At 45.8% G+C, this 27,063-nt stretch overlaps 1 protein-coding gene across 8 annotated transcripts in view; it reads right to left on the bottom strand.

The window, feature by feature from the left end:
* Window positions 1-27,063, bottom strand: part of CCDC85A (coiled-coil domain containing 85A) — a 134,887-nt gene that overhangs the window by 1,648 nt on the left and 106,176 nt on the right. For 3 of the 8 annotated variants that reach the window (XM_032185870.1, XM_032185866.1, XM_032185865.1), the window contains 3 exons: window positions 20,722-20,798; window positions 12,090-12,209; window positions 3,622-5,670 (listed from right to left, as the gene is read on the bottom strand). In XM_032185870.1, the coding sequence (XP_032041761.1) occupies window positions 5,581-5,670; window positions 12,090-12,209; window positions 20,722-20,798 (287 nt within the window). In that variant the 3' untranslated portion in view covers window positions 3,622-5,580. Of the gene's footprint in view, window positions 1-3,621; window positions 5,671-7,023; window positions 8,701-9,237; window positions 9,324-12,070; window positions 12,210-20,721; window positions 20,799-27,063 lie in introns of those variants that run through there. The other 5 variants (XM_032185873.1, XM_032185867.1, XR_004253149.1 and 2 more) reach the window with 5 other exon arrangements.

Genomic DNA, 27,063 nt, shown 5'->3' with positions numbered 1-27,063 from the left:
TTGCCACCACCCTGCCAACAAACCCGATCCCTATTCTGAAAGCCACCTCAAAACCCCAGAGAGTGTTTTCCTCCCACTCCCTGACTTGTACACTGAAGCCATGGGTGATGTTAGGGTTTGATAGCACTCAGCGTACTCACCCAAGCCAAGACATACTGGCGTCACGAAGGATTGAGAAAAAGGATGCCATCACCCGCCTCTAGCTGAGGCATTTGAGCACAGAGAACACAACACTACTGCTCATAGCAAACCCTACCCTGAGCAATCAACCTATCAAGAGCAATGCTAAAAACAAACAAACAAAAATACCATCACACAAGTGAAAACACCTTTTTTCTCATACAACCTCTTTCTCAAGCCTCTACTGTCGGCATAGGCATGGGGTGAGTTGCCCAGCAGATGGGTTACACCGCTGGGGAAATAAGCACAGCAAGAGATGCACCTACAGCCCACATCCTGGCAGGGCAGCTCCCTGTACACCTTCTCTTTTTCCTCTTTATTTCCAGAGTCTGGGGATGGGTTCCCAATATTATTTTTTCCTTTACTTTTTCATCTGAAGACTTATAAGCAAATTATTAAAAAAAAAAAAAAAAAAAGTTACTTCAGCCTATTCATAGCAGTGGGGAAAAACACCAAGTGAACTTCAGAACACAAACCTCACAGTCAAGGCCACTGCACTGAAGAGAGAATTACAACAAATTCTTATTCAAGTGAAGAGTAATTATCATGTCCTAACAAACATATTCAATAATTCATTATTATTATTTTGGCACTTCTCTGTGAACCAGCTGTTTAGGAAGCAGTTTCAGATGAAAGCAAGCCCTGGGGCCCTTCCCCACCGGCTGGTGGAACAAGAATTACTGATGTTTGCACAAGGCTGGAGCTACCCGGAGCCTGGCCCTGGTCTGTCCAGAGAAGACCTCACCAAACCTCAGGGTATGTTCACACCCCCACCTCATAACCTCCTGTTTTCAAACAAAACAAACAAACAAAAAAAACAACCAACCAACAACACCAAAAAAAAATCCATATCCACAGAATAAAGCATGAAAGTATTGCAGAAAGTGAACACAGTGTGGAAAAGAACAGCAAAGGTCACATTAAATAGGGCCTGTAATTCTTTGGTCAACACATTTATATGAGAGGTGGGAAATACAACCTCAGCTCCTGTGCCTGGGGAAAAATGTCTGAAGTAATGCTGTAAATATGATCACGGTAAGTGGTGAAGTATCTGAAAAGTACAAGCTTCTCATCATGTCCTGGAAATACGAAAAGGGAAACAAAAGGCAGAAAGGCAGACCCTGCAGTCTGATTTCAGAGGAGACAGCCACAGGAGCTAATTAAGTACCCAAAGACACTACAGTCTTATTTTTCGTTCACCCCCAGTGAATATTTCTCAATCTTCTCATGACTCCTATGGAAGTGTTTGAGCTTTCTCAATTAAAAGATTCAAGTAAGGTTTGTGTGTCTGGTCCATGTTCTCTCTCTGAGCATTATTAGAACATGATAAAAATATTTTTTGTTTCTGTAGGACTAATTAAAACTTGATTTTCATTCACATTGCCACTTGTGCATTGTCTGACCCTACACCAAAGCTAACAGGAGTGCTCAGGATTGTTCCACATAATCTCATGCTCCTTCATCAATTACTAAGCCTCCTCTCTGATCATTTTGTGAAGTGGCCCCACTATTTGCCTTCTCGTAACAACTGAAGTTTCTCTTCCACATTTTGAAAATCGCAGCCACACCATGCTATTTCTGGGTTTAAAAAAATAATCATGATGTGTCTGGAATCACCAAAGAAGAGGGGACTAAGGAATTAGAATAGAAGTCATTATTAGCAAAAAGATAATTTGTTCTTTCCTCCTTTTACAGCTTACTGTATTGTTCAGATGGCATTTCCCAGAGCTGGCAACCCACACCTTGCAATTCACTTCTGGGCCACACTGCACGTGTTAGGAAGTGCCATAATCATGAGGCAGCCCAGCAAATGCCTGTTTGCTGGTTGATTAAACAATGAAGTGCCTCTATTTATTAAATCCGGGCAGGGCTGCTATCAAGTCAGCTGCTCTTACCTTCAGGTGTCTGGATGACCAGAAGTCACAGCCTGGGGATGTTCATGGTTGGGGTCCCAGGGCACATGGTTCACCTGAGCCTGGGAAACATGAATTTGGAAACAGTAAGAGGTCTTGGCATTATAATATCTGGCAGCTCTGCTTGCTAGTCTGTTCTGCAGGATTTCAAAAGAAAGGACAGTCTTGAAAAGATCTTTTTCCCCCATTATCTTTACTATCTTTTTCTACATCAAACCGGTGAGATTAGTATAAAGAATTCACAGTCTCCTGGGACTTATTTCAGAGAGGGATAAAGAATTAAATGAACTAGTGCCCTGGCAAGAGCACTGTTTGGTGAGGAGGTACCCGATAGCAACACACGAAGCAGGACATTACAGGATACACGAAAAGCCCGGGGGCATTTGGTGTTTGAGATGTTCGCAGCATGCAGCTGGTGCCTTCCCCATGCTGCAAAGCCTGTTTGGGCTGGCTCCCAGTCCATGCTCAAAATATTAAAAAGGGCATGTAGGCTTGGAGCTGTGTTCATAAACACGTCCATCAGCTGCAACCTTTGGGGAACAGGCTCTACTGAAACCATTCACTTGCTGAAAAACAAACTGCCTTTCTTTACTTTCTAAGCCTTATGCAAAACAGCCTTCCTCCACCACAGCAAGGAAAATCCACTCACTACATCTGCTCTGCAAGTGCTATTTAAAAGCCACTCGCATAGTGAATTTTATAGCTCATTCATGCTCAGCTCAAGAGCTGAGAATGGCCCTGTAACAACATGTGCAAATTTTCTACTGCTACAGAGTTATGCTAAAAACAACTGATCGACGAATCCATGAGGTTGGGCGTGCTTACATTTTCCTTTAAAACACCAAACCGTGTGGGCAGCAAGCAAGACAGACAAGGCAAGGGTCTGCGACTACTACAGCAATCTTTACTCTTTAGTGCAGAAAAGTATCAGCAGGCTAGAGGAGCCCCAACAGCACTGACCCTCTTCTCTATGCGCTGCCTACAATTTCCTCTTAGCAAGCTGTATTTTTAGCAGACCTCACAGGATTTAGTAGCTGCAAGATACTGATTGCACTAGCTGCTTTTTTTTTCCAGGAGAGTTGGTGCAAGATGGTGGGACACAACCAGCCTCCCCCAACACCACCAACACACTTACACTACTTACCTGAGGAAAATGGCTCCAGGAGCTCCACGTTGCCCCGTCCTTGCCCAAAGCAGCGCTGCACAAGAAGGGGGTTGGCATGGCCCCACACAGGTGCCCTGGGGCTGCCCTTGCAGCACAGCTGGGGACTCAACGAGTCCCACCTGGGAGCTGCCACCCCGCTGTCTGTACATCGACGCATTCAGCAGCTGCTTCATTTAGCATAAAAGATATGAGCGTGTCCACTTACCTCGGATTTTTGAAGAGACCTGGAGAGAAGGTGAACAAAAATCCACCACATGCAGCTAGTTTCTCACCCTAGCAAGAAACATTTCAAACAGCTCCTTCAGAGCTACACGTGAGCCAAGCACCTCCCGGCTTCGGTCATTAAAGGAGAGCAAACGATGGTGAGATTCTATAATTTATTACCATTGCTAAGATGAACACAGATACTTGATACCCAGTCGTATGTGGAACTGTAAAAAAATAGTTTTAATACAGTATCAAAATTTACACAAGAGTAGTGTCAAAAGACCAGTGTCCCTCAAATTAGCCCCTGCACATACGTACTGCAGGCACAAGTACATGTTTTACATTTTTTCATACATATATATATATATAGATATATAGGAATACAACAATTTAAGTTTAACTATGCAAACAATATGTATGAGAGAAAACAACATATAAAGGCAACAGACGACTGTTTGGGCTGGGTTATACATATAAGAAATTATGCAAGAGTGCAATGCCTCAAAAACGGAAGGCTGGGTTCTGCATTTCCAACTCAAGGAGACGGAGCAACCAGGAGTTTTGCCCGAGAAAGCAATGCTGGATAAGAGGCCTCACATCAAATGGTACCAAGTAAAAATAACAACAGAAACCCATATAACTACTGCTGCAAATTAACACACTTCTTCTGAAGACAGTTAGCAGATTTTACATCATACTCCTACACAACAAAAGATTGTACAGCAACCAAGCTACATTCCACTGCAAATAGCTCACGAACACCGCATGTTGCAAGCTCAGGGAGAAAGGATTCTGACTTGGGCTCAAATCGTAGTAACCAAGAAGAAACAAGAAAACCAGGAATTGTTGCATTCCTATTTTTCTTTTAAACTTTTATTAATTATTTTGATGCTCAGCTATGGTAAAAAGTTAAGCAACAGCAGTCACAAGCCTGTTGCACATTCATACATCAAACTATCATTGCTTTTAGATATACACAAAATACCTATCATTGCAGTTCAATACACACAACTAGTATCATACACAGAGGTAAAAAATAAACTAAGCACACCTAGGGCGCCTTCTGGTCAAATCTCGGGCAATCCGAACAAGAGCTTTCTGCCTCATAATAATGAAAGACATGCTCCGAGTATAATAAAACCTTTTGCTTTCAAAGAATGCTACAGTAGCAAGAAAAGCTTTATTATAATGCAGTGCAATCTTTTAGGTTTTTATAGAGTCTTGTTAAATAAACCAGCGTGTTTGTAAATTAAACAGTAGAAATTAGCATCCTAGCAATTGGAAAACACTTTCTGAAAAGAACTCTGATGGAAATTCTGTTCCGAGACCTATAATAGTGATACCTAAGTATTCTGCTTGTTAAAGGGCTGCGAACATCAGACATCACGTTTTGCATCAAAGTAAATTGAAAAGAAAGCTATCTTCACTTTCATTTAGAAAGAAATTGTGTTTCACTACAAGTACTGTAGTTATGCTACACTACTGGCTGGTTAGGAGACGGTATGGTCTTTTAGCACCTCCAAAGGCAGGTAGTCTACCAAAGCCAAAAAAAAAAAAAAAAAAAAAAAAAAAAGAACCAGCTGTAAATCGTCTAAGCCTAAGCACCATTAGCTGATACTTTAGATACTTTACAGACCGAAGTGTGAGTTGCTAAGAAGTGACTTTGTCAAAACTGCTGGGACCAAAGGCACAGTTTATCAATGTCTCTCCAGTCTGGTGGAAAATTTCTGTTAAATCTAGTGGAAAATTTGTTCAGATTTACCAGAGTTTCACTGTAACTAACGAAAATAATAACTTATTTAACTCCTGCAGAATCCCAATTATCATTTAGTTAGGAATGGAAATACCTCAGTGCTTCTAAATGTGGCGCGTTGCAATGACGAGGCAGCAGTTCACTAGCCAGTACACTGAAACAGCAGTACTGGGGGGCACTGCAAACCCAGCTCCTCCAAAGACCTCTGTGCAGCATCTCCACTAGCTCCCAGCGAAGTCTCGTGCAGCGCATGGAGCCACCCCGTCACCAGCTGGGACAGCGCTGGGGACACAGTCAGGTCATTGTCTCTTGCCAGCAGATCGAACTCTTTCTCTTCAGAGAGAGGATGTGCTTGGGGCCTGTTACATAGGTCCTTTATACTGATTTCCTGACAAATGTTGTCTAATTCCAGGGCACGACCCTGCAGCATCTCCAAGTTTCCTCCACACAACCTAAAGGGAGGGACAGAAAGAGAGCCCGTTAGCATCGGGTGCGGCACGCGGCGTTGATCCAGGCATGCATGCGGAGGCGCCCCGCGCTCCTTGCGCAGACCATGCAGCACATGTAGGGACAGGGGAGGGACACGGACCAGGAAAAGTGTTTCTCGAGAGATACAACATTCTTTCTGAACACGGAAAGCACATGCCTCTAAAAATGGTTAGAAATGGAGACGAATGAACTAGCACGTGCATCACCAAGGTATTTTATGCTTCAGACACAAGACTGAGGGCATTTACAGGCCTCAACTGAAACTTGGTTCCACCTTTCCCAAGCCACATCTCTTGCAGAACACAATTCAGAAGCACAAAACTCAGTCCAGAGGAGTCTAAACATTGCCAGTTCAATAAGCACAAAGAAGTTCTGCTCATTACAAAGGATTTACTTGTTCTCTTAAAATCAGCATGGCTTTAAAAGCATCTGTTTTCATTCGTTCTTCCTCGAGCTCAGAGGAATTGTGCATGTGGTCACTGTCCCGTACATGCTTGTGTGTTTTGTCCAAATGAGATCTCCCACTCGGTAAAAGTTACCCACCTTTTTCTTAGCAGGGCCTATCTGTTAGAAAGATTTCCTTCCTCTTACATCTGCTCCCATGCATGACTGCATAACACCCACTTTACAATTATGGAATTAAAAATGCAGAGAAATCATACCAAAAAGGAATTCTGGAACGTGTTTTATAACAACTTAAAAAGAGATGTACCAATGAGAAGCAGAAGGATGAGCAGCTCGTGTTGTATCAGCAGGCACCTCCTCCGGGGCCACCAGGAGCAGAGGTGACCACCACCATACTGCGCAGTGCAATTTAACATTCCCTCTGTTTAATAATCGTCATCAACTAGCAACCAGCTAAAGTAGAACTACTACTAAACCACTCAGTCCCTGGAGCAACGCTACAAGATCTTGAGAAAAGCAAAAACTGATTTCCATTGTCATTAATTATGTGTATTTTAACAGTGCCTAAAGCCAAGGAGTGAAACACAGGTTGCGTTCCCTGGCACTGAACAAACGCAAAGCAGCTGGATCCTGGGAAGCTGACACCCTGAAAAGACACAAGCCCCAGTTCCTAGAGCTGTCAAGTTAAGGCAGAACCACCCCAAGATCCTACTGTTATTCTGTGCAAGGGATGGGAAAGCAACCCCTTTGTGGCTGGCTTTGATGAGACAGGAGTTTCTGACATTTGGTCACCGACGCTCCTAGCCCCTAACCGAAAGGTAAGGCCACTTGAATGCCCCTGTGAGAAGGCACGTTGTGCAGATACGCCTTTCAACAATTTTCCTGGTCAATAAACATTAGGCAATATTTACCAAATATTGCTGACATGAAAATAAACTAAAAGGTGACACTTCTTAAAGTTCTTTATTTCCAGCTGAACAAGTGACCCCTGATTGCTAGGAAGGGACAAAGGCATACAAGACAGCCCTGAAAAGCTGGTATCTTAAACAGAACTGACAAGGTGGGGTCAAAGGAAACATTCGTGCCATTTTTGTGAGTAGGAAACAGAAATCTTTATCAACAACCACTTTTGCCCTGTGCAAAAGAGACCTGGATCTCGAAGGCATCACAGTAATTTTATTTGCCTCCTTTTCAGAAACACGGTGTGTTATAAGCTAAATTTCTGCAGATTTATCATCAAACTCCCCTTCTGTGCTAGCAAATGCACCGTTCTTTGCATAGGCATGATATCTGGACATATTGCTGCCACCTGCACACACGTTTGTTTGGCCTCCGCGTTGCATATGCATTTTGGATTTGCACATAAGCTTGCTTTCTTCTCAGCTCACTAGTTCAACACTGACTTGTCACATGCAGCACTAATGAAATTACTTTGTGCTTGCAAGCACTCAAGAGAAAATGTAATGCCTGAGCATTCCTGAATGCGTTTTAAATACTTTTGACAGAATATAAAGTTCAGTACCAAAGACTTCACTCAATATTTTAGCAGAAGCCTTTCCTGAACAAGGGATAGCTATGACGTTCTCCATAGCGTCATGGTGATTCACTTCTGGCTTCCTTCCAACACACCAAAGTGAAAGGATGGAGAAATCTCCCTGGAAGCCAGGTGGAAATCTGCCCCCTAACTGCAGATGGGAGCAGCCACGTTACCCGCGGGCAGCGGCAGCGTTTGATGGCCGCAGTACTTCATGTGCTGCATTAAATACTTGTGCGGATCTCTGGGCTCCCTGACTCCCCTGCCCAGCTACTGTACCAGCCCCACACAGCATATCCCATCTTCCCTTCAGCCCCCAGTCCCAGTGAGCCTTCTGCAGCCCTGTGAACAAAACTTACCAGTCTCCTGAGGAAAATGACAAAGATCCCCTCTCCATACTTAATCCAGACGTCCCTGTGCTTTGGAAGTACCTCCACACTCACTACCACATGATAAACTACCTCTAAGCCTGCTCCTATACATTGCTATGTTCTCCTAGGACACTTCAAGTGTATAAATACAAAGCAAAAGCATTCTCAAATAAGCCGTGATGAGGTGGTGTAAGTACCATATGCACATCCTGAGGAGAAAATTCCCACAGCCATTATCTTGATAAAACGTTCATAAAGAACCACACAACATGAGTTATGCATCCAAATTGCATTTGGTACCCACGAAGACTATGCACCAAAATTATGGAGCCCCAAATGAAACTTGTCATCATTCCAGTGCTTTCACAGGCAAAGCGATGCTGTGGCAAATGTTTCATGCAAACAAAAACCCGCAGCACATGAAGCTGGAGCAAAACAGCGAGCTACAAACTGGAAGAAACTGTAATGAGGATGCAAAAGAGAAAAGAAACATTATAATTAGTTCATCACAACTCCACTGTTCTTTTAACAGAGACTAGATGAATATAAGAAAAAGCAAAACCAGGGAGGAAATAACCAACTATTTTAAAGGTCTAATAATATACCCATAGTCAAATTGGACCTAGATCATAAAGTTGGAAGAAAAGGCAGCGTTTCAATGCCAGCGGCAGAGCCTTGGATGGCTGGGGAACAAAGGGACAAGGCAGAAGGACAAGTATATATTTGGGATTTACAAAAATGAGTTGATAATGTCAAGTTTAGCATACTAGCATTTTAGAAGTGGCTTTACTTATATCCTGAGAACTTTAATAGACTATTAAATATGTATTAGTTAAAAAATGCTTTTTACCCATAAATTGCAAAGAAATAGCATGGACAACAGATACGGGCCTTTAAACGCATGGGGAAACTGAGGCTGCCAGACTTCATGTTTGCCAAATTTCATTCTTCTGAAGGATAAATTCAGGTCAGCTGACTCATACAGTAATTTATCCCTAATACATTATCACACATAGAATTTTGTAATCAATACAGACCAAGGTGTTAAAATTATTGTGTTCCTATTAAAACAGTAATTGCGTTACTAGAACAGTAATTGACTTGATTTCCATATGAAAACTTCAAGGGCTTGCTGTCAGCATTTGAATAAAAATACTTTGTATCTTCAGGTATTCCCAGGCTCAATATGGCATACAAAATTAAACACTTTAAGCTTACACACACACTTCTCCAGCCACATTTTTTTCTGTCTCACGGAGGCAGTGAGAAGCGTCTTTACCAACCTGCTGATTTATGTTTTCCTGAGCTTCCGAGACAAGGGTATGTTTTAAAAAAGAAAAAAGGCATTGTAGCAATTTGTTTCTCAGCCACAAATAAGAGCAGTAGTATATTTAAGCTTTCACAGGTCCTTCCTGAGTACAGACATGCACATGTAACTGTCCAACTGCATTTAAAGATAATTAGGCTGATTACAGTACTCTGCATTTCAGGGCAGGAGAGATCATTAGATCTTCCTGCCTGACCTCCCAGGCATCACAGGACACTCGCTTTTCTGCAGCAACTCCTACACTTAGCCTCAGACCTTGCCTCTGATTAAACCACACCTCCCGTTAATTTGCAGATGGCACAGTGGAGCTTGCAGTAGGCTACGCCGAACGCAGGACAGGAAAACCTGATGCGAGGTTTGCAGCTAAGCCTTTGCCCTTGGTTATTGGGGCAGTCCGATAGGATGTCTGGCATCACTCCATCAACACAGACCCTGGTTCGTGAAGAACACGGAATAGCACACGCACATCCCCACACACAAGCGTGCACTTTGGTCGTGCACAACTCGCAAAGAGAGAGAGAAACGTACCCTGCCATACACAACGGCTGCTAATCCATCCCTGGCGGTATCGCTGGCACACAGGGAACGATCCCACAGCCACCGGCAGCGTGGGAAGGTGGCCAAGTCGCAGACCCAGAGCGAGACTCAGGGAATTTCTTCTTTCAAGCACTCTGTGACGGATCGGGTCACAGACGAGCCTGTACCAGACGGGCTGTTTGGCTCTTTGCACTCTTTCAGCCTTGCTTCCAGCAATGAGGGATTTACATGGAAGTTTTTCTGTTTCTTTTAAGATTTTACCTTTCTTGCTGTGCATTAGGAGACTGCACTAACACCGAAGTTTTGTAACAATTATCATCTTCCTCCTCCCCACCACTTTTTTTTTTTCCCCAAGAATCTAACCAGCCACATTTGTAAAGAAAACCCAGCTCCTGATTTGGGCTCATTCTTCCCCATGCATCTCATTCAGTTGCTTGAAGTATGTGGCAGCTCTGCATTCCCCAGAAAGGCAGGATCCAGCCCCTGTGCCTCACCAGCAAACAGCAGGATCTCCTCGCTGGCTGAGGACGGGCAGGTCGGGCAGTCTGTTTAGCTGACAGCTCACTTTCCATTTCAAATATAACCATATCATTTATATCTATTTCTGCCTGCTGCAATACCTCCTAGCAAACTAAAAGCTGAGATTTCACATCATATTGAACTAAATTCCATGTACCTCTTATCAATCCATTTCAGCAAGCAAGGTATCAGCCATTGTTCAAATATTTCACTTCCACTAACCAGCTATTACAGGCTGTCAAGAGCATGTTGTTAAATGTTCCATTCAGCAAAGTGCCTTTGCCAATGGGCATTTTAAGAGAACTACAAAAGGCTTTTTCCAACAGATACATGTGCTCTCTTGGCAAAATTACTTGGCATGGCTTTTTTTTTTTTTTTTCTAGGCAACAGCAGGTGAAATACATGGGAGGTGCAGGCAGGACGCTGGGCGCTGCTCAGCAGCAGGGAGCTGGGTCACACCTCTCCTGGCTGGGGCAAGGCTGGCACTGCTCTCCCCGCTCAGATGCTGGATTAACAGAGGTGAGGAGGCTGTGGTGAAGCCCTGCACCCTGGTTTTATGTTACAGGAAAGGATCTGATTGCTGTGATTTGCGCACAGGGCACCTACATAAACCTATGTCCACAGGCTTCATGGAAAAGGCAACGTCACCCAGCTACCTGAAGATAATCACCATCCACACAAGCGGATGTCCAGATGAGTCAGCAGTACTACTGAGCTCTTCTGTGCATCTCCAAAAAGCTCCAAAAAAAAAAAGAGCGAATCCCTACAGATGCCCCTTCCAGCTCTTCCCTGATGGAGTGCAAACCTCTGTCCTCCTAGTAAGCAGCATGTCCCTACGATGTCTGTGCAAGTGGGGAGTAACACCCGCTTAACCAAATGAATATTCAAGTTTAGCAAATGATGATAACACAGGTGAGAAGACTTGCGAGAAGCACCAGAAAACAATCACGTCAGAGCCCTGCTCAGGCTGCCAGGGGGTTGGATCCCTCCCCAGAGGAGCCTGAGGCACATGCACTGGGCTGTGAACTCAGCCTGGTGGTGATTGCGATCACCTGCTGAACCACTGCATCTCAGAACAGCTTTTGTAGTGTCATTAATTGCAACAGTTTCACGTTTGTCATAGGTAAGAACTCGTGAATTTGCCCCTCTGAGTGTCTGCATTAATTGCTGTGTAGCAAAACAACCTAGGTCTGGGCAATCCAACCCTGACTTCAGAATAATTCCAGCTGCTCTCATGAATTTCAACAGAGACCTCAGGATCACAATGCATGGCCTTCAGCCCAAAACTCTGCTATCGTTATGAGTATATCACGCATGCTGGCTTCATGTCTGCTTTAAAGGTTTTCTCTGTACGGGCTACAGCAATCCATAGTACTTCACTGGAGAACAAGTATGCATCCTAGACGAAGTAAAAGACTTGCTTATTCAGAAAAACGCCACTTTCATCTTCCAACAAAGGCAGTGCAAGTGATTCGGAGAGAAGCTACAGCTGGCATCGCCCCCGTGGTGATGGCCGGCCCCCTGCCCCGAGGAACACACAGCCCACAGATGCAATGAGTGACAAACAGAAAAAACAATCCCGCTGATGACAGCAACATCCCAGTGGTGCCCACAGGAATGTTGCCAGGACAATACGACACGAGTTAACAGACACGACGTTTTGCATAGACTGTACCGGAGAGGCGTTACCTTCAGAGCATTTACCACTGATTCAGACTGCTGAGAGGCTGAGCCATGTCCACTGATGCTAGCTGGCTCGTTTGCTGAGCAGTAACTCCCCTCCGCCCCTCCTGGCATCTTAATGGGATCCTTCGCAAAAGATTAAAGACTATTTAATAAAGAAAAGGGTTGGTAACTGATTAAAACGTCATTTTTTTTTATAATGCTGAGAAGCACTGACGGCATGTTTTACTCCAAAGTCACCCTCTTTCTGTGCCACAGTAACCAACATCCCCGAGAGGCAGCTCAAGCACCACTGGTGAGCATCTCTCACTCTGGCGCTCAAGGGCATCTACCTGGAAAATCTGGGCATAGCAATACAATTTCAGTATGCTTCCTCACAGAAGCACTGTGAGGCTCAGAGAGATGATTTTGATGCCAGAGAAAGGTTTCTGAGAACGTTTAACTTCAGCCCGACAATTTTGGAGGTCGTTATTTCCACAGAAGTCACAGAACCTTTTTAAACAGTGCTGCAGAGTTTGCAATGCGAGCACAGCCGTGGCTGAGCGGGGAAGGAGCTGGGAGCAGGCAACACTCCTCCCCCAGCTCTGGCTGCCCTGGGCAGTGTTCCCCCCTCACCTGGGCCGGGGTTTTGTACCAAGCTCTGACAACCCAAAGGGCTTTTTCTTCCCAGTGACCACTTGGGAGGGTTCTGCAGGACACCGCCACACAAACACGAGGTGCCTGAACCCTTGCAGCTCAGTCACCTCGTGCTTCACAGGATGCGAGGCACTTCCTGGAGTGACTGGGGGGTAACCTGAGCGAGCTGCCTGCTCCGGTGGATGCTAAGAACAGGTTGAGCTCCGACAGCGCTGCGAGACCCGCACCCACACAGCTGCTGCCGAGGTGCTTGCAACCTGACCTGCTCTTCTGAGGGCATCCTTCACTGTCACTCTCCATGCAGATTTGGGTTTAGAAAATGAGAAAGGTAAAGGATAAGAAAACAAACATTTCAAAGCGAGAGAGGAAACTTCCCTTTCTTACAGAATCAAACACCGCAGGAAACATTAAAAAATAATGCAGCAGTAATTCCTGCAGGAACACATGGGAAATGCATTTCTGAAAGAAACTAATGACAGTGGAAAGAGCCTCTGATCAGAATCAGTGCCCCCACGTGCACTCATTTGCCCTGCTGAGCAGCACACAGCACGTCACGCTCTCTTTGGGGGTGTCTGGAATCTAAACAATAGGAAGGATGAAGGCGGATGGGGGAGAAAAAGGGAACAGAGATGGCATGAGGCTGAATTTCACAGATCCCGTCTCCCCTGTCCAAAACAACTATGTGAGCCGCGCAGGACTTTGTCAGGACACATCGTTTGGAAGCAGCGCCGTGCTGCTGGCAGCAGCGCCGAGGGAGAGGCACAACCCCGGGCACATCGCAGCTACTGAGCACAGTAGGCTCGACCCCAGCGTTGCTCTGCACCCAGACTGCAGGGCTGAACCTCACCTGTTCAAAAACCCTGAAAGCAATGCAAAACATAGAATGCTACACGTGCTAAGCCCACAGAAAAGATATCTTGAGTCTGAATATGAAACCCGCCTTGGTACACAAACTTGTCTTGTGGAGCCTCCCTCCCGGCAAGCAGTGGCTGCGGCGTGAGCCGGGGGTCTCAGCCCGGGCTGAGCAGCACGCACTGCATCGTCCCGCAGCTCCCCCGGTCAGCGGCTGTTACCAATTTGCTGTGATCTCCGGGGGAGCATTAGGACTCTTCTTCGGGAAGGATTTATAGATCTGTCGGTGACTGGGCAGGCTTAATGCTATACTTTGGGAAAGGAAATGAAAGAGGAAAGAAAAGGGGTAATAAAGCAGATTGGAGCAATTCTGGTTTGGAAGAATTTCCCTCAGTCAGCTTTGGGGTTTTCTTAATGAGTCAAAGCATTCTGATTTTATTTTATTTTTTACTGACTCCGGGGCCAGCAAAGATTTTATGCAATATTGAATTGTAAAATATAAATATTGTTATCAAGATGCTGGGAAAATTGGTGCAGACTGTGTATCTAAAGCAACTTGAATTTGAGAAAATCACAATCCTGTGACTTGTGCTGCTGTCAAGAGCTCAGGATCTCCTCCAGGCACGTCTCCTCCACAGCCACTTCTGCGCCACAGGCAGCACACTTCTGTCTCCCTTCGTGAGGATGGGGAACTTGTTGTGCACACACTGCTTTAAGCAGCGTTCTCAACACGTTGGTAGGAGACTGAAAGTTAGCACTTGCCCTCTGGATTACCTGCTTCTGTCCTTGATAAGAGACATAAGCTTTTCTTAAGAAGTAAGGCAAGTTTTGCAGCCCTGAAGCCCCATCCTGCAGCTCAGGGACTTCTCATCCCAGTGAGGCCACCCCACAAGGGCGGCAGAGCTTCTGCCTTCTTTGGAGGAAGCTTGTTCCAACGGCACCAGAGTGAGCATGGGTCTGTTCTTCCTCCCGAGGTCCCTCGAGTCCGCAGACATTGCAGCATTGCTGGCTGCATTATGAGTTTCTGAGGCAGTGAAGCAAAACAAGAGGAAGAGGCACTTTGCCAATGTGGTGATGTCTGAAAACAAGATGCCTTAGGAGACTAAAGAGTGTGCTTTTCAGACCTATCCATCAGAGCCGCCGCTTGCCAGCGGGGAGTATGGCAGCGCTTATCCTTCCTGCAAAACTTGACCTGAGTTTCCCTTCTCCACCACTGCCTGACCCAGATCACATCTGGACCCTGAGCAGGACCTTGAAGACAGGAGCGGAAACCTGTTCCCTTCCTCCTCTTTGACCCCACACAGCACTTGCACTCAGCCACTCAAAGTAGGCACCCCACGTGCCCACACGTTTTGGACAGATCTCCTCATTCATTATCAAGGAGTGAAGCTGTGGAAGTGGGACTGAATCAGCCAGAAGGGATCAAGTCGTGGCTCCACTGACTTTAAACAGCGTGAATCATTCTGAATAAACAAGGTCAACATCAAAGAATTGACTTTTTTGCTCACCCTACACTGCCAGCCTTCCCTACTGCCCCTGCCTGGCCCTTCTGCCCAGGCTACAGCAAGTTTTGGGCATTCCTTCCTCTGAGCCTAATGTGTCCTGTGTGCAGGTTATGGGGCTGCAGAAAGCACTGTCCGAAGCAGGTAAAAACCACAAAATATCCTCCGTACATTTTGCCACAGAGATAAGAGGCAGAGAAGTGCAATCACTAAACAAGCACATCCATTTTCTGTTGTAAGTAGATCAACAAAACATCCAATGCCAATATGCAACTCTTTAATGAATAGAAAGCACAGGAAATCTGACTCAACCCCGTAATACCACATTACAAAAAAATCAGATGAATGGAAATCTAGCATCTCCTTGCACTGCCTGCGAAATGTTAGGGATGCTCAGGCCATGCTCCCACAGCGCCAGAGGCAAACCCTGCGCTGGGCCCTGCTCGTGGGCACAATGAAGACCCCTGTGTAGAACAGGGCACTCTTTGATGGAGGGAACTAACCACGAGCCTTTCTTCTCGAGCCAGTGGAGAGCACCGTATTTTCAGCCCATGCTGTTGATACAGACAGTCACGAACCAACACTGCTGCAGCACGAAGAGTGGCTCGAGGGACGGGCAGCTCATCTGCCAGCCCTGACAGAGGGGGAGAAGGAAGCACACTGCTTGCTGCCTGACTTGCCACCTCCCCACGGCAGGCAGGGATAGACAAGGAGAGAAAAAAACATCCACAACTGCCCCAAGGACACCTGCAGCCACCTCTCGAAGCCTGGAGAAGACACAGCTCCCCTGTCCACTGAGCACGGCTCCATCCCTGCACCAAAGGAGACCTCAGCAAATGCAGCCGCCTCGTCCTCCACCAGCCTTTTATCCCAGAGGCAAGTGGTTTCCTGGGGAAGTATATCCTTCCTGCTGCGTAACTGCCAGCCCGCTTCAATCACTACCTGATTTTCAAAGCTTTTTTTCCAATTTCCCCAGCCCTCAATTTCCCTGTTAGCTTGCGAAAAAAGAAAAAAGGAAAAAAAAAATAAAATACAAGCTGTATTTGTTAGCTTGTTTCAAACAGGCAGGAGAAAGGGAAAACAAACGTGATAAACTGCAGCGTGGTGCTCTGCTGAAGGACTAACGCACCAAGCAAATCAGCAACGATTTTTCTAGGGAACAACCCTGTCAGCTTTCAAATGCTGTGGTTATTCATGGCAAGTCCTGTTCTCAGACCACTGCAGGAACCTCCCCTTGTGCATGCTGCCACCAAAATCCACGTGTCCTCATGGCACACCCCAAGCGTGCTCCGACTGCCAAGGGGCCGAAAGGGACCTGTGAATTTAAAGCAGGGATGACACGACATGAAAGCACAGGGTGGAGGGATGCCGTTGATTTACTTTCAGCAAATATTTGATGATGTGATTAGTTCAGTGGGTGTAATTACCCTTTGGTTGAAGGATTCTCTGTTCTTCTACAGGCTGTTAAAGGGAGGAGATAACCGGCATCGGACTGTATATGACACAGATCTTACACACGCACAAAAACACTAACCAAGCGGTTCCCAACTTTTAATTAGATTCGTAGCTAAAACCAGGCCATGCAGAGGGAAAATCAAAAATACAGATCTCAGCAAAAAGGGTTTTGAAAGATTTGGAAATGTAGGTTGAAATAAAACGTAATACTCTAACAGAAGGGGGAAGAAAAAGGGAAAGCATTGGAAATGCTTAAAAATAAACTAGTGTGTGCCTAAGGGTCATGCCTGCTGTTTCACACTTAAATACACAAGGACTGGAAAAGGCTAGCAAGGACGCAGGAAGGAAAACAAGAAAAAAGAAAAAGTGCCTGAAGCAACACTGGAAAAGGAGCTGCAACAGAAGGGGATGGAAAAGCACCAAGACTCATATCAGGAAGAAAGAGGAAGCAGAGGCAGAAACGTGCCCGTGAAAGGGAGCAGAGCAGCTCAGCTCCAGCCTGCACCACCCCTGCCCTGTGGCTGCAGATGTCCCCCTGTGCGTTCAGCATCCTGCGGGCAGCCTCCAGCCCCACTGACCCACACGGCTTCTTTGCTCAAGAGGCCATGTGCTGGCGGTACTTCTCCCCTTCATTAAAAGGTCCTGCTAAATTACTGGGATGAGGAGTATGCAGAGGGAAAACATCTCAACTTTCCATCTCTACCTCGTGCTCCCTCCTCCCATGAAACAAATACAAACTGAAGCAATTTAAGCTGGGTGGCTTGCCAAGAATACCTTCTGCAAATGCATTCACTGTCATTATATGACAGATGTCCACATTTCCGTAACGTTTCAGCTGAGCTTATCAGCCCTGAAATACTATCCCTCAGAAAACTCAGGACTATCTTCAGCTAATTGACATGTGGATGCCAGATCCCAGTCTCCCTTCCACCAGCGTAAGGCACGGATAGCAGCTACGCACCACGTGCGGTCTGGAAGGCCTCTCCTGGTTTCAGTTATCTGGAATTATTTGCCCTGGTAACTCAGCTCTAGCACAGCCCAGGGAGCTGTAACTGGGATCTGAATCCATTGTTTGGTCCTTACGTATTTTCTTAATTATCGCTGGGTATCTTCATTAAAATGTGCTCCGCACTCTGTTCTGGCTGCAGCACCAGCCATACTGTCGTGCAGCTTTTTGGCTGTCAGCAGCCAAACAGCATCGCTGTGGCTTTGTGTCCATTTCAAGGCAGCCGCAGAGCCCTGGGCTGCAAGGAGCCGTTCCTGCCCTACTGCCAGGGGGCACTACTCTGGCCTGAAACTCGTCCAGCAGAACAGACACGTCGCTCAAATCCTTCTGCCCCTACACGCTGCTACCCACACCAGTGCTTGAGAAGCACCAGTGCGAGCTGCGTGCTCTGCCCCTTGTCTCCTGCCTTGGCATTCTCACCAGAAGACCCAGCTGTGTACCATAAATCTTGGAAAGGATCTGTTTTATTGCACAAAAAAAACTATTTGTGGCCAGAAACCAAAAGGGTCTGGATCACATCTTGTTATATGCTATCTGGGAGGGAGGAAAAGAAAGGAAGAGAAGACAAGAACAGCTAATGGCTGCCCTCACCAACCGAGCTTACCTACATCCATCTGTGGCTTCTCACAACTGCTAACCCACGTTTCTATGCTATAAACCATCACCAGAACAACTCTGCAGCACGGGAAGACAAATTGACAGGCTTAAATGAGTATGTGCACTTTATACCCTTCCTGTTACCTGATTAAACTAAAATATTGGCTGAGAGGTGGTGCTGCACCTCCCCAGACAAGGAAGTCCTTCAGTAGGGCAGAGCCAGCTGAGTTCCCATTCGAACGGTGATGGCACCACTTAAAACCATTTCCTCTGGAGACGTTCTTGCCACTAAATATTAATAAAACCTTTACACTAGAGGTCTGCGGGGTTTTCAAAAGTGAACTCATATGTATGGGTTGAGAGAAGCAAAGCAACATACAGGAAAAAAGAACCACGGTGAAGTGCAGATGGAAGGAGAGGTTTACCTGAAGTAAGTGTGCTGGTGCATTTTCATGGGTGACATGAGCAGAAAGGGGGGAAAAGAAAGGACACAAAGGAGAGAGGAGAGAAGAAAGCATAGCACAGGCTAGGAGCTGCCCCCCGGCAGCCCTGCACCTCCCGCAGCCCCTCAACACCACCGCTGGTGCTGTGCTGACAGCCGGCGGCACCCTTACCGGTGACAGAGAGGCACCACGCTGTGGCTGCATAAGAGCTGTGCCAGGAGCTTTGGCGTTCCCACCCCGTGCCCCTGCCTCCGTGGCGGGGCCGACGAGCCGATAGCTGGTCAGGGTGGTGGGCACAGGGACGGCAGAGCCCCAGAAGGAACTCATGCACAGGTAATGCTGGCATAATGGAGAGCCAGGTCAGAATAAGCCTGATGTCTGTGTGCCTTCCTCTCCCCAGAGCAATGCCTTTCTTCAGGAGGAACAGGGAGTGAAGTGTGCTAGGCACTGTGAGCCCATGCCACTCGTTATTCCTCAAAACAAGTGTCTGGAGACGTCAGGAAACTTCAGCGCTCTACCTCAGATGCTGGTGCCAACAAAACCAAACAGGACAAACTCCAGCCTGTGTATCTAAACCAAAAAGCAGTCTGCGAGCCTTGGCCACCCGCTTCTTCCCCTGCAAAGCCCCACAACAATCATTTTGTGTTTCAGTTTTCATGGGCTATTTCACTGTTTTCACAAGCCCTGTTTTCTGGTTTTGGCATCCCATCTAAGGTTTTCAATGAACTCAACATCCACAGCGTGGGTGTCCCAGACTCTGGCAAGATCAGGTAACACATTTCATGGGGCTCCACTTGAGCACCTCAAACCCTAGGCAAATAAAACACGAGGTCACTTGTAAAAAATTTTGCCCACAGAGAAATGTTCTGCACAATTTATCTCCCATTGCTGTCCCAGACCTAAACCAAGGCTCAATGCTATTTTTCATGCAAGTTTGTTGACATTTGCCCTGAACACCTTTTTTGACAAGAAAATAATATTTATCACTGAGGATTAGCCTTTGCCTTTCAACTGAAGACTGTCTAGGTGTTAATGGTAGACACTCAGATATTCTTTCTGTCCTTCTTTTCCAGATCAGCAAACGAGGGCGCAGAGAAGGTACATAAATAGCTTGTGGTTGCATAGCAAGTCAAGAGCAAAACCAGAGCTGTAGAGGCCCTTCCAATTGTCATACTACAGGCAAGAAGAAAAGTTGACTTAAAATTTGCCCAAGGGGAGGAACTGGTTAACCCGGCTGAAATCTACCTAATGGACTGGCATTTGGGCTGATACACATCGATAAATCTGAATCCGTGGATTTTACTTCTTGCTGCATTTCACTTTTGTCTTGAATTTTACATTCAGATGACAGTACTTTAAGTTCAATAAAAAGCACTTGTGTTCTTCAGAGCAGTATCTTCATTTAAATTAGTGTTTGATTTAAACAACATGCAACTTTTTTCTTCCAGTGGGCAACTTCATTTGTAGACTTTATGAATTTTCCTAGGGATTACTTAATGAAATATGGTAGAAATACGCACTGTTATGTATGCATAAAGGTATATATAAAATTACAAGTGTCTTTGATTCACTCTTACAGAACTTCTACATTTTTTATTTTTAAAAACATACCGGGAAAACGTTTAACTTCAGATTTGCTTATTTATCTGATTTAATTTCAGTCTTGTGTTTATGTATCTAATATATTCTCCAAAATATTGCTAATATAACTCAATTATTATTAAAACATTTGTTTTTTACAGCAAAATATTTTGGTTAACTATAAAAAACACTGGATATTTTAAATAACAAGAAGATCTTGCAATAAAACCAGAATGTAAGGGCCCAGATCACTGTAATTTTCAACCCTTAAATTAATTTTCAGCTATAAGTAGTGGCTTCTAGTGAATTTTTCTTAGCAAGGTATCAACACCTGCAAAGAAGAAAAATGAATGAAAGTATTGTCACAGTCTTCAATAAATACACCCCTCAGTCACAAGCAAGATGAACAAGAGATGTGAGTGCCTTTGATTCCCCACAGGCTCAGCCTGAGTGTTCAAATGCAGTAACATTAAATGACCTGTGATACTGGTTTCACCCCAAGCACGCAGACTCAGGCATTGCTGTCTAGCTGCCAGCTACTGTTCCCACCAGCAGAAGTCACCCACCTGGGGCAGCATGCGATTTTCCTCCTCCAGCTGTCTTACTCTTGCCTCCAGCTGCCTAACATAGGACAAGGTTGATTCTAAAATCAAAAAGAAAAAAACTCGTATTATCCACATAGATCGGCTTGTGCATCCTGGTGTCAGAGCCTGCACTGCATTGCCTCGTACGTACAGCAGATTCCCTCTCAGATACCTGCTAATTTTCACCTCTGCTCCTCTTGAGAGCAGTGTAAATAATCCTGCCCTCTGTTCACTGGAAACCTCACTGACCTGCATCAGGAAATTTGGTCACCAGAGAGAGTGACTTCCCTTGGATACAAGTATTGAAAGATCATCTCAGTGTTCCCTTCAGCAGCCTTATTTCCCTCTTGAAAATGAGTCACACTTAGTCTGCTTCTTCCCAAGAGCAGGTCCATGATCCATCCCTAGAAGCAGCTGAGAGCTTTCTTACCATTCATTTCTTGCATTACACAGAGTTTCTACTATTAAAATGCTGTACCTAAAAGAAATACATGCCTGAGAAAGTAACACGTGCTGCCTGTAAGAGATCTCTCCTCAGTCCAGAAGCACTGCTGTGACTCTCCCACCTCCTTGCCCACGGCTGGCAGCCCACCATGCACTCACGCCTGATCCGAGGAGCCCCCCAGCCTCTCTGAGATGTCTGTTCTCTTGATGTATTTGTGCTCATAGCACTGTGTAAACAGTAAAATTGTACCGTTCATGACCAGTGCTGTGGAATCCACAGCTATTGGGGCACCACTGTCCCTTGCTACGAAGCTGCACAGAGCAGAGCTGCCATCTGGTTCAAACTGACGGAGGAATTTGGGCACCGCTTCCCTCCGGTGCCTAAATCACCGTGCCAGCCTGCCCATAAAGTTAAAGCAGGGAAATGAGGCCTCGTTTACCGCTCTTACAAGGCCACAGTAAGCTAAAATATGCACGCCCAGATAGTGCACGGGAATTTACACAACAGGAAAACAACATGGGAATTTGTCGAAAATGATTAATACACGGCAAGGCACTGGATTAAAAATAATAATAAAAAAAAGCACTGTATAACAAAAGGCAGGGGTAATCTGAGGCTCTGCTGCAGAAGGATTTCCATAGCTGGTGATGGGTACATCTCCGGAGAGCCACTAAGCCCAGTTTGGATGAGCACTTAGAAGATGAACAGCTTATTCAATTAACTCCATATGACAGGGTCCCTCCCACCAAATCCGCCTCCTTCCCAGCAGCAGCACTTCTGGGAGGAGCTGCAGAAGCTCCCTCGCTATTAGGGCCATTAGCAAAGGCAACAGCTCCCAGCACGTCTCATCTCTTCTCGCTGCTCTTTTCCACAGAAGATGGCTCCCATGGAGCCACCTTTTTTTGGGGGGGGAGGTGGGGGGCTGAAGTAGGTGCTCTCTGTGGCACGAGCCATCTCTAAACCCACCGGTTACATGGCTGCTGCCAAGGTAGCTCGGGCCTGGGCTTCATGCTCAAGCCCAGCTTCCCAGCTGTGCCCACCAGCCCTCTTCACACAAGTCCCCATCTCACCTCTTAGTTTTTTTGTCATTTTCTGTTACCATTTATTCGCCCTCGTACAGCACAAAGCTCTCAGCAAAGCCTGCCTCGGTTTTGTTTCTTCACGTGTGTGGTGCAGTCTAGAGCTGAGGCCTCTCCCTGCTCCTTAAGTGACAGTGCTGCCAGGTCACAACGTCACTGCCAGCTCGTACCAGCTGGGGATGGGGTCCAAAATCTCCTCACTTGTTAACCCTTCTAAAACATGAAACATGTATTGAAATCTTTTGTAATCTGATTAAAACTGAAAAGTAGGTCAGCTCCAAGAGACTTGATCTAGCAAATCCTTATTTATGTGAGTATTCTTGACACAAACCAAATGCATATATATTTCAGTATCTGTTAATATATTTATGCTGTGATGCTATGAGCTTAGAGGAAGAACTAAGCAGAAAAGGCAGCCAAGGACATAAGAGACAGATGAATTGAAAATACAGTGAAACACTGTCACCACTGAAAGCAAGAACAAAGTTTCAAAAAAAAAATGTTGCCTCTTAGAAGTATTTATAAGAAGGACTATATGATCCAAATTCATAATCAGCCTGGAGACCAACAAGGAGCAATAAAGAGCAAATCTTAAAGCTGCCATCCAGGAAACAGTTACCTGCTGCCACTCCCATCGTCATTCCAGGCAAATTTCCATGGGACAATTAAGCCAATCAAAACTGAAGCAGAATAAACTGGTGATAGCAACACTTCAGCAGGAATACGTATCTGAGCTGAAAACAAAGGTCTCCCAAGGGGAAAAGAGTACAGAAACTTAGCATCACGTCCATAACAGTAATGTTATTTTACAATAAAGCATTTAATAAAGTGCTACAAAGTGCCAGGCATTCACTGCTCTGAAACATAACCTGCACAAACAAGATGATTTTTAGCTGATGTCATTAGTCATAAAGCTTTTGTTGTACGATTCCCCAAACAGATTTACCCAACATTGCTCGTTTTCACAGAATTGCAAGTACACAAAGGCCCTGCCTTATCTGCAGATCGCACCCCGAGCCGTAGGCATGCTTGCAGATACTTACAGATACACCTCCACACACGTGTGCTGAGTTTCTTCTGCCCACAACACAAGCAGCGAGGAACAGCGTATGCATTAACAGCATCCAAGCCCAACTATTATGTTTCTGAGTGATGGCACAGAAGCTGTCAACTACGTGGAGATCGAACACATCTTCATCAAAACCGACAAACAACTAACTTGGGCCAACATCTAGACCAGACCTGACCACAGACACACAATCCTGCAGTAGCCAAACGATCAGTTTCACCTCCTGCAGGCTTCCTGGCTATTATTTCTGCTCTTTCCCATCTCCCTTTGCTAGGCACTTCTACAGAAGCAGCAATTTTAAACAATTCCCACACTTATGAATGGATTCCTACCAAGCAAACTTCCCTACTTTAGCTTCCCATGCTCTGAGTGTAACTGAAAATGTGCTCGTTGGCCAGTGCTTCATTCCCGGGCTGAAACTAAAACTCCTTCCAAAGGACTGCACAGACAGTAATATCTTGCTTTTAGGAAAATTCAGCGACAATCTGCCCTTTCTCCATATCCATCACTCTAACAGCTTATTAGAGAACATCAATATTTACGTAGCTGATCTCTTTTTCTGTTGACAGCCACACTCTGGAAGCCAGTAGATATTTTTAGGTTATGTCAAATCTTATCAAACCCTTATGACGCTGCCAAGGGCATGTTTGTGCCTTGGCTTTGCCCATTTTTGTGCGACTGCGCCTGCTCTCAATCTATCAAGTCACTCGTAACATTCTTTAAGCTAGATTATCCTCTGCTATTTTAGAATGGTTGAGGATGTCACACGGAACTCTTGGTTTCTAAGGACGCTTTTTTTTCTTTCCCCCTGGGTTTGGGTATTTTGTTGGCTTTTGTTTTTTCCCCTATTAAGGAGAATTACAAAAGCGCTGGTCCCTTGAGCAGTGCTCACGCATTCAGATGTTGGGGTACGCCGAGTTACAGAGGCAGAACGCTTCCAGCTCAACCAGGCTGCCTTACCAGGGCGCCTACTGCTAACCACCAGTGCTGCCGAATTAGCCAACAGTTCTGTATTTTCTCACACAGTCCTGATAGCCCAGCTGGGGAAAGTGATGCAGGGCTGCAAGCAACACACTCGGTAGCTGACAGGATAACCGAGCTGTTCATTTTTCTGCTGTTTATGTGGAGCTGCGTACAACAGATAACAAAAGAGCATGATGGTTATTATGCCACCTCCTGCTTCTGTCTATTGCAAACCAAACAGTACATGACAAACCCGAATTATAAAACATACTGATGTAAGTGAACAGCCAGCAGGCTTTGGCTCTCCCATATTCCCTGTGACCACGTCTGACCCAGAGGAGCTGCAGCACATTCCCTGCACAGCCAGGACCACAGCAGGGCCCAAGCCCCCAGCTTCTGCTGGCTCCGTCCTTGTCACCCCGTGGCTCCTGCACCGGGCACCCGCATGGCCTGGGGCCGAGCCGCGAGCCCTGCGCTCACGGCTGGTCTACGGGAGAGGGCAAGGAGCTGCTGGGCCCACAATCCATCAACATCACTTGTCCAGCTTAGGGCATCTTCACATTAGCACAGTTTTGGGGGTGTTTTTTCCAAAAACATTGCTGCCTCTAGCCTCTGTTCTAAGATCCACAACAACTGACCATGGGGTATCCACAGACCTCTTGATCAGCTCTAAAGGATCAACCTGTCAGTTGGCATGAAGCAACTTCCTCCATGGATGTTAAAAATGGGTAGAACCTTTCAACTTTGGAGATGAGTAGTAATACAGTGGATAAGCAAACCACACAACCCATAGAAAACAGAGAAAATCCTCCGAGCTGACAAGACCTGGAGGCTGGAGGTACTGGGAGAGAAGAGCACTAGAGAAGCAGTAGTCCTTACATCTTCATGGCCAGAAAATGGAAAAATATGATTTCACGAGGATGCAAACACCGTCTCGCTTCTGTTAACGTCAAGATCTTCTGCTTCAACTGGCTCAGCTAATTTGGTATTCATGCTCCTAAAGGAGGTCACCAGAATCCGGGGAGCTGTCACATCCCGATACGCATATTTTAAACACACACGGTATAAACGAGTGAAGCTGCCAACAATTTGCCTCAGCAAAGAATTCAGCACGTTATGTATAGGGACACTTTGATGTCTGGCAATGCAGGTTCGGTTCAGGTAGACTCAGCTTCGACACAGAAAGTCGTTTGCTGTTGCTGCCCCTGCCCTGTGTTGGCAGTTGCACATCAGATCAGGGTTTGGTCGTTCAGATCCACACCTAGCATCCTGCGATGAAAACAAAATAATCTTTCAACAAATGGAAGATGAAAAACCAGGCTGCGCAAGGGCCGTTGTCAACCCTCCTGTGATTAACTGACAGCTCCGTACATTTCTGAAAGGGTTTCCATGCTAACTGGGGAGCAGATTCAATGACACGTGAAGTATCTCCCTGTCCTATAATTCCTAGTCGTCTGATTTAATTACCTCAGTATTAATATTCATGACTGAAACTTGTTATTACTGCAATCCATCCCCTTTCAGCTACTTTGAATGTGAGGAAAACCCCGCTAATGGCTTTACCCTAACTCACCTTTCCTCCACCTGCGTTTCTCAATGGCTGAAGCTGCTCCACGTCCACACCAGCAGCGTCCAGCCTCCGGCACTGGCACACGGCAACCTCTGAAGGTCACTTTTAGCCCTGTCTGCTCTGATTTGCTGTTGTGGTTGCACACTCAACGGGGATGTTATGTAAGATGAGTGCTGGAGAACTTCTTATGAAAGAGCAGCAGAATTCCCCTGCAGCCCAGCAGTATTAGGACTAGTGCTGCCACATGGACAGAGAGAAGGCAGCCTGGGCAAACTTTTCTGAAGCTCCCAGAAAGTTTCATGCCAGCAAACAGAGCAGTGTGAACACTGGGACAAGGTTTGCGTTTCTCACAACCACTGCTGTCTGAGATTCTCCCACGCCATGCTGAGACTTCCTGCGATTATGGATCCAGCCCTTCCCTGCTTCTCCCTGCAATTCAAACTACAGCTCACTACGCTTAGCTCATTCACTGAGGATTTCGGGACGGAATCCTTGCAAATTGAAAAACACATACGTGCTAATTCACACACCCTCGGTGCCGTACTACCCCCCCACCTCGTTTTGTTGTGTGCCGTGTTTCCCCGTTTCAGGGCACACTGCACTCAGGTGTGCTAATTATGATATCTCTGCACCAGCTATTTTTACCCAGATTTCACATGAAGGTAGCGTTTCCTGATTTGCAGCAGCTTTTAATCACAGATGACCTATTTACTGCAATAAGCAAATACTCCCCTTTGCCTTGAGGCAGCCCTAGCCATGCCTTTAACAATTCCTTTGCTGCAGCAGCACTGAGGGCTTTGCTTTTGCCAAAGTCACCTGAGGAACACCCCTAAAGTCACCCAAATGCTGTCTGTGACAGAGCTACTGAAAATAAGGGGTTGGCTCCCACTTAAGAACTTTGCTGATTTAGTTTTGCATTTGTTGGAGGTTTTGCTGCATGTTTAGCTTTGGGGTGCATCAAAGCTTGCAGCTGAATCCATTTCCAAGAAAGCTCCAGTTTGAAAAAGTCTCCCAGAGGATTCAGCTGCGGGAACAACTAAAAATGACATCAAACATCAGACATCAAACGTCTCTAAAGCTATCCATAGCACTCCAGCTAACAGCTGGATAATGCCGTCACGCTAATGGTCTGCTGTAATGCTAGCCTTGGTTTGCTGGGTTTTTTTGGAAACTAGAGGTGACGACGACAAAGCTTTTC

The sequence above is a fragment of the Aythya fuligula genome, chromosome 3 (assembly GCF_009819795.1).
Source record: "Aythya fuligula isolate bAytFul2 chromosome 3, bAytFul2.pri, whole genome shotgun sequence".
Classification (NCBI taxonomy): domain Eukaryota; kingdom Metazoa; phylum Chordata; class Aves; order Anseriformes; family Anatidae; genus Aythya; species Aythya fuligula.
Note: the sequence above shows the minus strand (reverse complement) of the source record. Positions and strands in the feature narration are given on the sequence as shown.